The 13907-nt window shown below is 51.2% G+C and overlaps 1 protein-coding gene and 1 pseudogene across 2 annotated transcripts; both read left to right on the forward strand.

Moving 5' to 3' along the window:
- Positions 1–252: 252 nt before the first annotated feature.
- Positions 253–3352, forward strand: LOC105480888 (NK2 homeobox 5). 2 transcript variants are annotated; one of them, XM_024792591.2, is made up of 2 exons: positions 253–709; positions 1937–3352. In XM_024792591.2, the coding sequence occupies exons 1-2, from the start codon at positions 376–378 to the stop codon at positions 1939–1941; spliced, it is 339 nt and encodes a 112-aa protein (XP_024648359.2). In that variant the 5' UTR covers positions 253–375; the 3' UTR covers positions 1942–3352. The 2 variants fall into 2 exon arrangements, with proteins under 2 accessions (XP_024648359.2, XP_011738392.2); XM_011740090.2 differs by having other exon boundaries at positions 2230–3350.
- Positions 3353–7608: 4256 nt separating this feature from the next.
- On the forward strand, positions 7609–9998 carry LOC105480953 (large ribosomal subunit protein eL8-like; annotated as a pseudogene).
- Positions 9999–13907: the final 3909 nt, after the last annotated feature.

The following is a 13907-nucleotide window of genomic DNA, read 5'->3' on the forward strand; positions in this document are numbered from 1 at the left end:
GCTCACATTAGGGAGCAAAAGGAGACCCTTCCAAATGTGTCCTGGCCCCTTTAAAAAAGCTGAGCAGGGCTTTTTTTTTTTTTTTTTTTTTTTTTTTTTTTTTTTTTAGCCCTATGACTATATTAGGTGACACGAAACTGCTCATCGCTGCTGTCATCGAGGCCCCTGGCCCAATGGCAGGCTGAGTCCCCCTCCTCTGGCCTGGTCCCGCCTCTCCTGCCCCTTGTGCTCGGCGCTACCTGCTGCCCAGACACATCCAGAGCTGGCCGGCGGGTGCGCGGGCGGGCGGCGGCACCATGCAGGGAAGCTGCCAGGGGCAGTGGGCAGCGCCGCTCTGTGCCGCCCACCTGGCGCTGTGAGACTGGCGCTGCCACCATGTTCCCCAGCCCTGCGCTCACGCCCACGCCCTTCTCAGTCAAAGACATCCTGAACCTGGAGCAGCAGCAGCGCAGCCTGGCCGCCGCCGGAGAACTCTCTGCGCGCCTGGAGGCCACCCTGGCGCCCTCCTCCTGCATGCTGGCCACCTTCAAGCCAGAGGCCTACGCCGGGCCCGAGGCGGCTGCGCCGGGCCTCCCAGAGCTGCGCTCAGAGTTGGGCCCCGCGCCTTCACCCGCCAAGTGTGCGTCTGCCTTTCCCGCCGCCCCCGCCTTCTATCCGCGTGCCTACAGCGACCCCGACCCAGCCAAGGACCCTCGAGCCGAAAAGAAAGGTGAGGAGGAAACACAGGCCCCCTTCTCCCCTCCTGGGTCGCTTTCGCCCTCAAGAAACTCAGGGCCAGGAGGAGGAGACACGCGTCCCTGGGCCGAGGGCTGGGATCCGGCGGGGGGCTCAGAATGTAAGATGCCTGGTGTTGTCGCCAGGGCTCCCGCGCCCCGCGTCCAATCGGAGATTCAGAGGAAATGCCAGATTGAAAGGATCAGAAGCAAGAGACCAAAAAACATTTACCCCCGGCCTAACAAAGCCCCGGGCGGCTTCGGCTCTGCTCCTGGGTCTGGTAGGAAGTTGAAAAATCGGTTTATGGTAGACAGAACAGACAGACAATTAGATAATCTCTGTTTTTAAATCTCCTTTGGATTTACGGATCTTTTTAAGAATCTGATGAGAACCGCTAAACAGAAATTGAAATGTTGCTCACAGACACGCTTTTGCGTACAATCGGAGGAGGGTCCTGGACCTTCTTTCTGCAGCCCACCCGCGACCCGGGTTTCTGGGCTCTTTCCTTCTTTGCGCCAGGAAAGTGAAGTTTGGGATCCAGGGCCTTGATTTTAAAATGGGATACTGCGGAGCCTCTGGAATCTGACTTCGCTTTATTTTTTCAGCACAACTTTCTGGCGCGGCCAGGGCGGAGAGGTTCCCTTTTGGAAAAGTTAGGAAAGGTTGCGCTACTGCGGGCGCGGGGGAATGGACGAGATGGGTGCGGGGTCATCCTGCAGGCCATCCCAGGATCCGGGAGGGAGGCCGGCCCTGCCGCAGAAAGGGGCCTGCTGGGAGACCCTCGCCCAAGGCAGGAGCCCGGGCGATTCCCGGGAGGCCGCAGGCGCTGGGCGAAGACCGCTGTGAGCCGGCAGAGAATTCGGAGGTTGAGGAATAGAGGCCTGTGAACAAATTCGGGCGGGCACCGCGGCTAGAACTGATCGCTACCAATTCGAGAAAGCCAGCAAGGCAAGTTCCGAGGCCGCCTGCCCACCCGCGGCTTCTTGGACGCTGCGCAAACCCTGCTGCGGCCAGGCTGGAGCCTCCGATCACCAAACCAACACTCCTGGCCTTCTGTTTCTTGATTCCTTAATTTTGAGATAAGACTGTCCCTAAGAGTGAGGCCTCGGCCTCTGTTGGTTTAACTTCTCAAACCAAACTAGCCCTAATTCAGTTTACCCCAGAGCAACACCTGGTTTTATTTTTTTTAATTTTTATTTTATTTATTTATTTATTTTTGCAGCCTGAAATTTTAAGTCACCGTCTGTCTCCCTCACCAGGGTGTGAACTGCCCCGAGGGCAGAGATCTCTCGTTTTGTTCTCCAGAGCCTTGAGCCGAGCCTGACTTTCGACAAATGCTGAGTGAGACTTGTCGGTGGCTCCCAGTGCACTTGGCAGAGTGAGCCGCAGCCAGCTAGGCTCTCCAGGCAGGACAGAGTGGCATCCACGAGGATCCCTTACCATTATTGTGCGGCCGCGCTCCGTAGGTCGAGCCGCTCTTACCAAGCGTCTCTCTGCCTCTCTGTTCCCCCTCAGAGCTGTGCGCGCTGCAGAAGGTGGTGGAGCTGGAGAAGCCAGAGGCGGACAACGCGGAGCGGCCCCGGGCGAGACGGCGGAGGAAGCCGCGCGTGCTCTTCTCGCAGGCGCAGGTCTACGAGCTGGAGCGGCGCTTCAAGCAGCAGCGGTACCTGTCGGCCCCCGAACGCGACCAGCTGGCCAGCGTGTTGAAACTCACGTCCACGCAGGTCAAGATCTGGTTCCAGAACCGGCGCTACAAGTGCAAGCGGCAGCGGCAGGACCAGACTCTGGAGCTGGTGGGGCTGCCCCCGCCGCCGCCGCCGCCTGCCCGCAGGATCGCCGTGCCAGTGCTGGTGCGCGATGGCAAACCATGCTTAGGGGACTCGGCACCCTACGCGCCTGCCTACGGCGTGGGCCTCAATGCCTACGGCTATAACGCCTACCCCGCCTATCCGGGTTACGGCGGCGCGGCCTGCAGCCCTGGCTACAGCTGCACCGCCGCTTACCCCACCGGGCCTTCTCCAGCGCAGCCGGCCACTGCCGCCGCCAACAACAACTTCGTGAACTTCGGTGTCGGGGACTTGAATGCGGTTCAGAGCCCCGGGATTCCGCAGAGCAACTCGGGAGTGTCCACGCTGCATGGTATCCGAGCCTGGTAGGGAAGGGACCCGCGTGGCGCGCCCCTGACTGATCCCACCTCAAGAGTTCCCTGACTCTCCGGGGGAGAAGGGGCTCCCAACCTGACCCTGAGTTCCCTGGATTTTGCATTCACTCCTGCGGAGAGCTAGGAACTTTTTCTGTCCCACGCGCGTTCGTTCTTGCGCACGGGAGAGTTTGTGGCGGCGATTATGCAGCCTGCAATGAGTGATGCTGCAGCCTGGTGTCTTAGCTGTCCCCCCAGGAGTGCCCTCCGAGAGTCCATGGGCACCCCCGGCAGAACGACCAGTGAATTGGGACTGAGCCCGGGCACACGGGGCCTGAGATCCGACCGCCCATTCCGCGAGCCAGGGCCGGGCGCCCGGGCCTTTGCTATCTCGCCGCCACCCGCCCACGCACCCACCCACCCGTATTTATGTTTTTACCTATTGCTGTAAGAAATGAGGATCCCCTTCCCATTAAAGAGAGTGCGTTGACCCCGCACGTGTGCTTCTTTCAGCTTGCGGCGCTTCAGAAACAGGAGAGAGGTGGCCACCCGGGATTGGTCTCAGGTCTCAGGCACAGGCATTCGCTGAGCAAATTGATAACATTGATACTAATAAAAACTAACCCTTGCTGAAACCATACTGGTTCCGTGTTGGGCACTTTCTGAGATTGTCTCATATAATTCTCAATTTAAAAAAAAAAAAAATCCTATTTTAAAGTTTAGAAACTGAGGCCCGGAGGGAGTTAATGACTTACCTGCGAACAAATAGCCAGTACTAGTTGAACTCAGGTTAAACTCTGGTTGTCTCACTTCAGAGACCGCCTTCCCTGTGCTCCCAAGCTCCCCTCCTTGAATCCTAATATGTGCCAGGCACGGTTCCAGGCACTGGGCATTAAATGGAAAGCAAAAGAACCTGGGCCCGCTGTAGCTGGAGGGCACTGTGATCATCCCACTTAAAAGAACTCCTTAGCCTGTTTACAGATGGAAAGGCCAAGAACCCAAGCCCTTGTCAAGCGTTCTCAGGCTCCTCAGATGCCGCCTTGTGGCCTCATCAGCTGCCCGCGGGACTGAGTGCCTGGGCTGGGCCCCATAGAGGTGTCTGCAGAGGGTGCTCACCTCTAGCCCTGGTGAGGCCCCATAAATTCACATGGTCCAAGGGAGCCCCTAAGCCCTAACCTTACTGATGTCCTTTCCTTAGGGCATTTAATTTCACCATAGTTCTGACCAACAAGTGTTACTACTGTCCTGATTTTATAGATGAGAAAACTGAGGCTCTGTGAAATCAAGTTTAAACCCTGCTTGTTATGGGACTTGCTCACTGCATGCCTCCGTGGTGGTGGTGGTGATGGTGGTGGTGGTGGTGATGGTGGCGGCGGCGGTGGTGGTGGCGGCGGCGGTGGTGGTGGTGGTGGTGGTGGTGGTGGTGGTGGTTGTTTGTAAAATGAGGGTAACAAACATACCTTGCTCTCATCCTGGATCGCCAGTCAGCAGGTGCTGGGACCTGACCTCCAGCTCCTCTATCACCAGCCCCAGAGTCTGAGGAACTAACCCAGGATCTTTTTAAGATGCTGATTTAAAAGAGACCAAAGCCGGGGGAGTTGAGGATTTGTTTTCTCACTGGATATGGATTTTTCTGATATTTTGCCCAGGAAGCACTGAGTTGGAGGCCTGGGGCATTGGGACATCCGGCTGATAGCCCCCGATACAGCCAAAGCATTGTTTGTGGCAGTCAGGGACCGAGTGCTTCTGAATGTTCCCCTGACTCCCAGTAAGAGTTGCCAGGCTGGCCTGGCACAACCAGGAGCTGTCCTACTGCCTCACCAGGAACCATGCAGCCCTGCCAATGCCTGTGTTATCTCTCTGGGTAAGTGCCACACGCCCGTGGAAGAGGGGAGGATGCCAGGAGGTTCTAAGTGCTACCACTGTCTATACCCAGTGTTACCACTGGACACAGTGGGATACAAGGGCAGTGGAGTGCAAGCAGTCTACCATCGCAGGGTTCTGGGCTGTGCTGTGGGAAGGGAGAGGAAAGGGCTATGCTCAAGGCTGGCTGAGTAGAAGAAGGGACCTGAAGGTCCGAGCTAGCTGGCAGCTGGAGAGGGCCATCAGGAGTGGAAGCAGGATGGTCACCTCAGCCCTGGCATTCCGCCTCCTGGGCCTACGACCCTGCTGTGACCCTGCTGTGAGCCATTAGAGCCATTAGTCTCAGTCTTATGGAGGGGCACGCCAAGGCTCCTCCAGGTTGCCAGACCAGCTCCTGAGCAGGATGGTGCTCTCCTGCTAGGCAGTCCCAGCCCACAGCCCCAGCAGGCGGCCTTACTCACACAACTGGGAAATCCTATCCGAAATGACCCATATTTGCTCTTAATCAGATCACTGTGGCCTTGGTCCTGCACTCATGTGGGTCTTTTTCATCTTACAGGTGTCTGCAGTAACATTAGAAATAATATTTATTTCACTTAACCTTATACCACGAGGATTTCTCCATGATACCTCCCTCTTTATGTGTCATACTGTCCCTTTGGGGATCAGCTGAGTGAGCTAGGATCTCCTGCAGCTTTCCCAAGGCACTCACAAAGGCTCACAACGGCTGGCTGGCTGGCATCTGCCAGGGCTTACCAATGCCAGCACCCCCGGCTAAGTGTATACAGGAGTTCTCTCACCTAACCCACCTTCATTTGCAGACCGAGAAACTGAGGAGGTTACGTGGATGGTCAAGATCATCCAGTCCCTAAGTGGGAACGGGAGCTGGGAAACACACAGGGTACCTACTGGGGAGCTTGCTCCTGAAGCCAGAGCCTGCCACACTGTGGATGTCTCTCCAGTCAAGATGCAGCCAGACTGGCTCCCGGCGGCCCTGAGCGGACCCCAGACTCTTGCCAGTGGGGTGAGAGTCTCAGGCCTCATCTCCGGGCTCATGACGGGGCGGTAGATGGCAGAACTCAGGGAGGCAGCACGGACTGCCCTCGCCTGACTGGAGCGAGGCTTTACGGCCTGGACGCTGAGTCAGGGAGCCAGGGCTCAGGCCGGGACAGGGTCAGAAGTACCTTAAACTAACGACGCCCCGTGTTTACATAGCGACCCCCACTCCAATTATGTCGGTGATATTTGTTTTGTTTTCAATTGCTAATTGCATAAACGACGCATTCAGGGTAAGAAAACTCAACCGGCACAGAGAAAAGCAAAACAAAGGAGAAGTGTGGGGCGCCTCCGAGGTGGCAAAGCCAGCGGAGATGAGGGTGGCGCAGGCATGAGCTCTCCATGCCCAGAGCGCCAGGGAGGCACCTAGGGGACTCATTTCATTTCTAGTATTTTTAAAAATCGAACAAGAACACGCCGCAGCTTAAAAAAAAAAAATTAGAGATAAACAGCGAGGTTAAAAAGAAAAAAATCGGGGAAGGAAGGTAGGTTTATTTTAAAAAGAAAGGAAAAAAAATCAGCTGGGTGGTTCCTGGCAAAGGCGGGCCGGGGCTGGGGGTTCCCAGCACTACAGGGCAGTCCACCGCCTCCCACCCGGCCCCGCCGCACTGACTGGCCCCGCCGTCCCTTCCTTTCCTCGGGTCATTCCCAGCCCGCAGGCACGTGTTCGGCCAAATCAGAATGGCTCTTGTCGTTTTATTTTGTTTAGATTTCACCTTAAGTGGACGCCACGTTGTGTATCTAAATACCTGTATTTTTAACAGACGCGCAGAAGCCGCAGGGTTCACCGCAGACTCTCTTCACTGGGTCCCGCGCGAGAGTAGCACCGTCTTCCCCGCAGCGCCGGCCCCTCGCATCCTCACGGGAGCATTCCCGGCTCAGGACCTGCGCTTCTCTGCCGCAGGCAACAACCTTGTGGCCCTTAAGGCTTGCTGACTCCCCTACCAGGCTGAGCTCCTGGAGAAAGGGACCTGTGGCCTGCGTTTAATTTATCACTCTCAGAATTTACCGCGTGCCAGGCACTGTTCTGAGCTCTTTACAAGTGAACCCATTTAATCCCTTTTTATGCCTCTGGGTTCTCGTGAGGAAACAGATGAAGGATTCATTTTAAACCCAGAAAGGAGGAGTATGTTGCCCAGGGTCACACAGCTGGTCAGTGTCAGAGCTTGGTTTCAAGCCCAGGCAGGCTGGTTCCAGAGCCCCAGTACGTGGTGTGATCCCATCCCCAGTTAAGGACTGGCAAAGAGTAGGCGCCAAGAAATGTTTGTCTATTAAAGTGTACACACATGATATTAGCTAACAACTCCTGGATGATTTCTATGTGCTAGGCACAACAAATGACGAGAGAAGCACGCTTCTTTTTTTTTTTTTTTTTTTTTTTTTTTTTTTGAGACGGAGTCTCGCTCTGCTGCCCAGGCTGGAGTGCAGTGGCCTGATCTTGGCTCACTGCAAGCTCCGCCTCCCGGGTTCACGCCATTCTCCTGCCTCAGCCTCCGGAGTAGCTGGGACTACAGGCGCCCGCCACCTCGCCCGGCTAGTTTTTTTGTATTTTTTAGTAGAGACGGGGTTTCACCGTGTCAGCCAGGATGGTCTCGATCTCCTGACCTCGTGATCCGCCTGTCTCGGCCTCCCAAAGTGCTGGGATTACAGGCTTGAGCCACCGCGCCCGGCCAAGAAGCAGGCTTCTTAACTCCCTTTGAGCCTGAGAGGAATCTCAGACAGGATGGTGGCAGCTGGGACTCCAGTGATGCAGCCTGGCCCTCTTGCTGCGTCTCAGAGGAGAGCTTACCCCAGTGGTGGGCAGTGAAGACACCCGAGGGCACCCTCAGAGCACCATGGGCTCCCCACCCTGCCGCAGCCCACAGCTGCGTGGAATAACAGTATGGATTATTGCCTAACATCTGTTGGTGCTTACTTTGTGCCAGGCCCAGGGCTAAATGCTTACCCTGCAAATCTCATTCTGTCATTTTCCAAGGAGGAAATTGAAACCCAGAGAAGTTAAAAACATCACCTACCTAAGGCCACTCCAGTAGTGTGGAGTAGGGAAACTGGTGCTGGAATCCAGATGGTTCCAGAGAGCCCTAGCTCTTCAACCCACTCTCAGCAGCTCCCAAACTTGCCCGAAGACAAAAACTGCCTGGAGGCCGGGACAAACCCCAACCCCTGCCTGCCCCAGCTCCCTTGAATTGGACTCCCCAGGGACAGGCCCTGCGGGACTGCATTGGTGTCCAGGTGATTCTCATCATTTGGCAGGTTGGAGAACCACAACCGCTACCAGCAGAGGCCCCAGACTGCCCAGGCTCCAGTTCTTGAGGGCCTGCGGGAAACTGGAGTCAGATTTCCCCTTTCCAGGCCCTGCTCTTCTATCTCAGGGTCTCTGTGTGTTTGCTGTGATCCAGTGGCTGAGACACAAGCCAGGCAGCCCTGGGGACCCTGGGCAGGAGAGTGGAATGGTGGAGGCTGGGAGAGAGAGACTCTGGGACATGCCTGTCTCAGTCTGGACCCCAAAGCCATCCCTGTGGCTTGTGAAGCTCAGGTCCTGCCAGTGCTGCTATGGAGAGAAGAGCAATTTGGGAGGACTATTCAGAGACAGTTCATTTGTTCTACCCAGATCCTAAACTCCACATCAGAGTCCTGCAGGAAGTAGACTAGGGGCAAACCAGCCTCCATGGGGGCTTATAGTATGCCAGGCTCTCTGTGTGAGCTCACTGACGCCTTGAAATCTGCTGTTCATTGTGGAGTCCATTTTACAGATAAAGAAAGTGAACCTTAAAATGGTTTTGTTGGGGCCGGGCGCAATGGCTCACGCCTGTAATCCCAGCACTTTGGGAGGCCCAGGTTGGCGGATCACGAGGTCAGGAGATTGAGACCATCCTGGCTAACACAGTGGAACCCTATCTCTACTAAAAATACAAAAAATTAGCTGGGCGTGGTGGCAGGCGCCTGTAGTCCCAGCCACTCGGGAGGCTGAGGCAGGAGAATGGCCTGAACCCAGGAGGCGGAGCTTGCAGTGAGCGGAGATCCTGCCACTGCACTCCAGCCTGGGAGGCAGCGTGAGACTCCGTCTCAAAAAAAAAAAAAAAAAAAGGTTTTGTTGGGCCGGGCATGGTGGCTCATGCCTGTAATTCCGGCACTTTTGGAGGCTGAGGCAGAAGATTGCTTGAGCCCAGGAGTCTAAAACCAGCCTGGGCAACATAGGGAGACCTTGTCACTACAAAAAAAAATAAAAATAATTAGCTGGGCATGGTGGTGCATGCCTGTGGTCCCAGCTACTCAGGAGGCTGAGGCAGGAAGATCGCTTGGGCCGGGGAGGTCACGGCTGCAATGAGCCATGATTGTGCTGCTGTGCTCCAGCTGCACTCCAATCTGGGCAACAGAGTAAGACTTTGTCTCAAAAAAAAAAAAGTTTTGTCACTTTCCCTATTCCTGAAGTTAGAAAGTAGCCAAGCCAAGTTCCATCACCAAATGCCTGTCTTTCCAGTATACCCCAACCTATCCCCAGTATCTTGAACTCCAGCTTAGCAGACATCTTGAAATGGTCTCATATTAGCCTCACAGCACTCTCCTTACCCCCTGCCCCTGACTGGGTTTCTCTGCCCTCAGCTTTTTGGGTGAGATCTTTAAAATAAGTGGCTATAGGCTGAAGGTGCCTCCTGCAATTAACCAGTTCACCCAGGCCCTGGACCACCAAACAACTACTCAGTGCTTAAGCTGGCTCACAAGTACAGACCAGAGGCAAAGCAAGAGAAGAAGCAGAGGCTTTTGTACTAGGCCAAGAAGAAAGCTGCCAGCAAAGGGGACATCCCCACTAAGAGACAGCCTGTCCTTTGAGCAGGATTTAACACCGTCACCACCTTTGTAGAGAATAAGAAAGCTCAGCTGGTGGTGATTGCACACAACGTGGATCCCATTGAACTGGTTGTCTCCCTGCGTGCCCTGTGTCACAAAAGGGGGGTCCCTTACTGCATTATCAAAGGGAAGGTAAGACTGGGAAGTGTAGTCAGTCCACAGAAAGACCTGCACCACTGCCGCCTTCACACAGGTTAACTCGAAAGACAAAGGAGCTTTGGCTAAGCTGGTGGAAGCTATCAAGACCAATTACAACAACAGATATGATGAGATTTGCCATCACTAGGGAGGCAATGTCCTGGGTCCCAAGTCTGTGGCTCACATCGCCAAGCTCGAAAAGGAAAAGGCTAAAGAACTTGCCACCAAACTGGGTTAAATGTACACTGTTGAGTTTTCTGTACATAAAAATAATTAATATAAATTTTCCTTCAAACAAATAAAAAATAAAATAAGTGGTTATATGGAAAGGAGTTTGCATTTTCAATTAATGCAACCATTCATTATTCATTATTGTCCTTCTGTGGCCCTTCATAAATTCCCATGCAATTTCAGCAATAGGAAACATGTATTGCTAACAATGTTAGTTTAGCTTTCTCTTTACAAAAAAATTTTTAGGGATGGGGTCTTGCTCTGTTGTCCAGGTTGGGCTTGAACTACTGGGCTCAAGCAATCTTCCCACCTCAGCCTCATAAATAGCTGGGACTACAGGTGCTCCACCATGCGTGGCCTCTTCCTGTAAATTAAAAAGAACAGCTTCCCCTTCCCCCCAACGCCAGGCAAATTTGATGCTTAATTATCACCATATTTGTTCTCTCTGGTGGCTATTTTCACATCTTTCCATGATCCAGATTTCCTAACCACCTAGTGTAAACTCTTCAAAAGCCTTTCAAAAATATTTGAGGCTTAAACAATGTAAATAAATAAATGATGGTTTGAAATATCCCTAAATGTTTTCCAGATTCAGTGCACTCTTAATCAAAGGGCTAAGAGTACATTTGTGTATTCATTACAGAATGAACAGAATGAATATTCACAGCTGAACAGAAACTTCACATGCAAGTGTAGAGATCTAAGAATAGCCAAGAAATTCTTTTTTTTTTCTTTCTTTCTTTTTTTTTTTTTTTTTTTTTTTTTTTGATGACGGGGTATCACTCTGTCACCCAGGCTGGAATGCAATGGTGCAATCATGGCTTACTGTGTCCTCGACCTCCTGGGCTCAAGCTATCCTCCCACCTAAGCCTCCTGAGTAACTGGCACCACAGATGCACACCATCACGCCCAGCTAATATATATGTGTGTGTGTGTGTGTGTGTGTGTGTGTGTGTGTGTGTACAGGTGGGGTCTCCCTATGTTGCCAGATTGGTCTTGAACTCCTGAGCTCAAGCAATCCTCCCACCTCAGCCCCCCAAAGCATTGTAAGTTCTGATGTGAGCCACCGAGCCTAGAGTCCAGTCACACAGGCTGGAGTGCAGTGTCATGATCTTGGCTCACTGCAGCCTCAGCCTCCTAGGCACAGGTGAGTCTCCCACCTCAGCCTCCCGAGTAGCTGGGACTACAGGTGCTTACCACCATGCCTGGCTAATTTTTGGCATTTTTAGTAGAGATGGGGTTTCAACATGTTTCCCAGGCTGGTCTCAAACTATGGGACTCAAGCAATCCATTTGCCTCAGTCTCCCAAAGTGCTGGGATTATAGGCATGTGCCACTGCACCCAGCCCCAAGACATTCTTCAATAAAGAAATAAGGAAAATGAGGTGGGGGGTTCTTTCCTATCAGTTAACAAGGCTTGTAAAGCTATGGTAGTTAACACTGTGATACTGACACAAGGGCAGAAAAATGGACCAATGAGACAGAATAGAGTGCCTAGAATCAGAAGTACACATATACAATCCATGAAAGGGTTAGTTTTGTTTGGGGAGAGGTGAGATTTGGTTTTTTTATTAAAAGAAAATTTTTTTGAGACAGGATCTTGCTCTGTCACCCAGGCTGGAGTGCAATGGCACGACCACAGCTCACTACCCTCTTTACCTCCCAGACTCACTCGATCCTCCTGCCTCAGCCTCCCAAGGAGCTGGGACTACAGGCGCCACCACACCCAGCTAGTTTTGTTGTTGTTGTTGTTGTTGTTGTTGTTGTTTATTGTTATTGTTGTTGTTTGCAGAGACAGGGTTTTGCCATGTTGCCCAGGCTGGTCTTGAACTCCTGGCCTCAAAGGATCCTCCCACCTTAGCCTCCCAAAGTTCCGGGATTACAGGCAAGAACCACCACACCTGGCCCAGAGGTATTTTTGAAGTTCAGTGGGGAAAGGGTGAACTTTTCTGCAAGTGGTTCTCCAGAAGATTAAAAAAGAGAGAGAGAGAGAGAACATCATTCACAAAATCAAATCAAGGTTAATTAAAGACCCACCTGTGAAAAGCAAAACTATGTAACACTTAAAAGACAACATAGACAAAGATTTTATGACCTTACGGTAAGAAAAGATTACTGAAACATGACTCCAAAAAGCACAACCCTTAAAGGAACAGCTGGACTACATTAAAATTAAAAATCTACACTGAAGCCCAGGAGTTAAATCCATACTCCCCAAGACACCGCACAAAGAGTGAAAAGACAAGTCAGGCCACAAAGTAGAAGATATTTGCAATACAGCCCACAAAAAATATAGCCCACAAAGCATTAGCACCAGAATAGATTGTGAAAACCTGACACTCCTCCTGGCCACTGCACTCCAGCCTCTCTGACTTCCTTACTGTTATTCCAACAAGCCTGGCAATTCCTGCCTCAGAGTCTTTGCACTGGCTGTTCCCTTTGCTTGGAATGTCCTTCCCCCAGAATGTCTGCCTGGTGAATTCCTCATCTGCTTCCAGTGTTTACCTAAATGTCACCTTATCATGAGGTCTGTTCCTAGTACCGTATTTTAAATTGCACTCCTATGCACATGCTCATGCTAGCCCTACATTGCTCTGGTGTGTTTTTTTTTCAATTAGACTTTATCATATCTAACATACTGTTTTGTTCAATGATGTATATCCCAAGCACCAGAAAGAGAGCCTGGCACTTGTAGGAGCTTAGAAAAAATTGATGCTGAATAAATGAATGAAGACAAATTACCAAAAGGAGGAAAATGGGCAGGAGAAATGAACAGGGATTTCAAGGAAAAGGAAGTACAAATAGCCCCAAAATATATTTAAAAATATACGTTATTTATTACTCAGAAAAACAAAAAGTCATGATGAGACAATAGACTTCATATACCAGATTGGCAAAAATTAGAATTGGGAGAGAGTAAGCATCGATGGGAACTCTTCTTCTGGTAGGGGTGTAACTGAGGCCAAAGACTTTAGAAGCCAGTTTGGCACAACTTAGTAAAGTTGAATACAAGCCTACCCAAGATCCAGCAATTCCTCTTCTAGGAATATACACCAGGGATAGTCTTGCATATGTGTACCTAAAGACATAAGTAATGAAGTTCAAACAGCCTTGAGTGTAAGAGTATGGCCTTGAAACCACCAAATTGCCTATCAAGAGTTGGACAAAGTTATAATTAAGTTGTAGGGAATTCACAGAGTGGAATATTATACAGCAGTGAAAATGAAAGTGCCACAGCCACACTCAACAGCATGAATCAGTCTCAAAGATGAATCAATGCTCTAAGGTGAGCAAAAGAAGCAAGTCACTGAAGAATATAAACGATGTGATTTATTTTACATAATAGTCAAAATAAGTAAAACAAAATGATGTTTTAGTTAGGGATGTGCACCTGGATTTCAAAACTATAAAGAAAAACAAGGGAATGGTTAACTCAAAATTCAGATAGTGGTTGCCTCTGGGGGAGAGAAAGAAAATCGCAATGGAACGGAGATTTCAATGGGAGCTGTGGGCCACGTTATTGTCTGTGTCTTGGTCGGGTGATGGGTACTCATGTTCATTTGATTATTCATTAAGCTACACATATACATGATCTTTATTTTTATTTTAATATGTAACTTTTAATTGAGGTAAAATTTACAGTAAAGTGCATAAGTCTTAAGTGTTCAGCTCCACCTAGTTTTACAAACTATAATACTCTTTTGTGTATGTATGTAGCATACTGTTTTTCACGATTTTTTTTGAGACGGAGTTTCGCTCTTGTTGTCCAGGCTGGAGTGCAATGGTATTATCTCAGCTCACCGCAACCTCCACCTCCTGGGTTCAAACAATTCTCCTGCCTCAGCCTCCCTAGTGGCTGGCATTACAGGTATGCACCACCACGCCTGGCTAATTTTTGTATTTTTAGTAGAGATGGG

This window comes from Macaca nemestrina, chromosome 6 (genome assembly GCF_043159975.1).
Source record: "Macaca nemestrina isolate mMacNem1 chromosome 6, mMacNem.hap1, whole genome shotgun sequence".
NCBI lineage: Eukaryota > Metazoa > Chordata > Mammalia > Primates > Cercopithecidae > Macaca > Macaca nemestrina.

What these genes read in the sequence shown, in the direction of transcription:
- LOC105480888 (XM_011740090.2), top strand. Translation starts at nt 376, where the DNA reads ATGTTCCCCAGCCCTGCGCTCACGCCCACGCCCTTCTCAGTCAAAGAC. An exon ending in CCCTCGAGCCGAAAAGAAAG is followed by an intron (nt 710 to 2,229) that starts GTGAGGAGGAAA and finishes GTTCCCCCTCAG; the next exon opens with AGCTGTGCGCGCTGCAGAAG.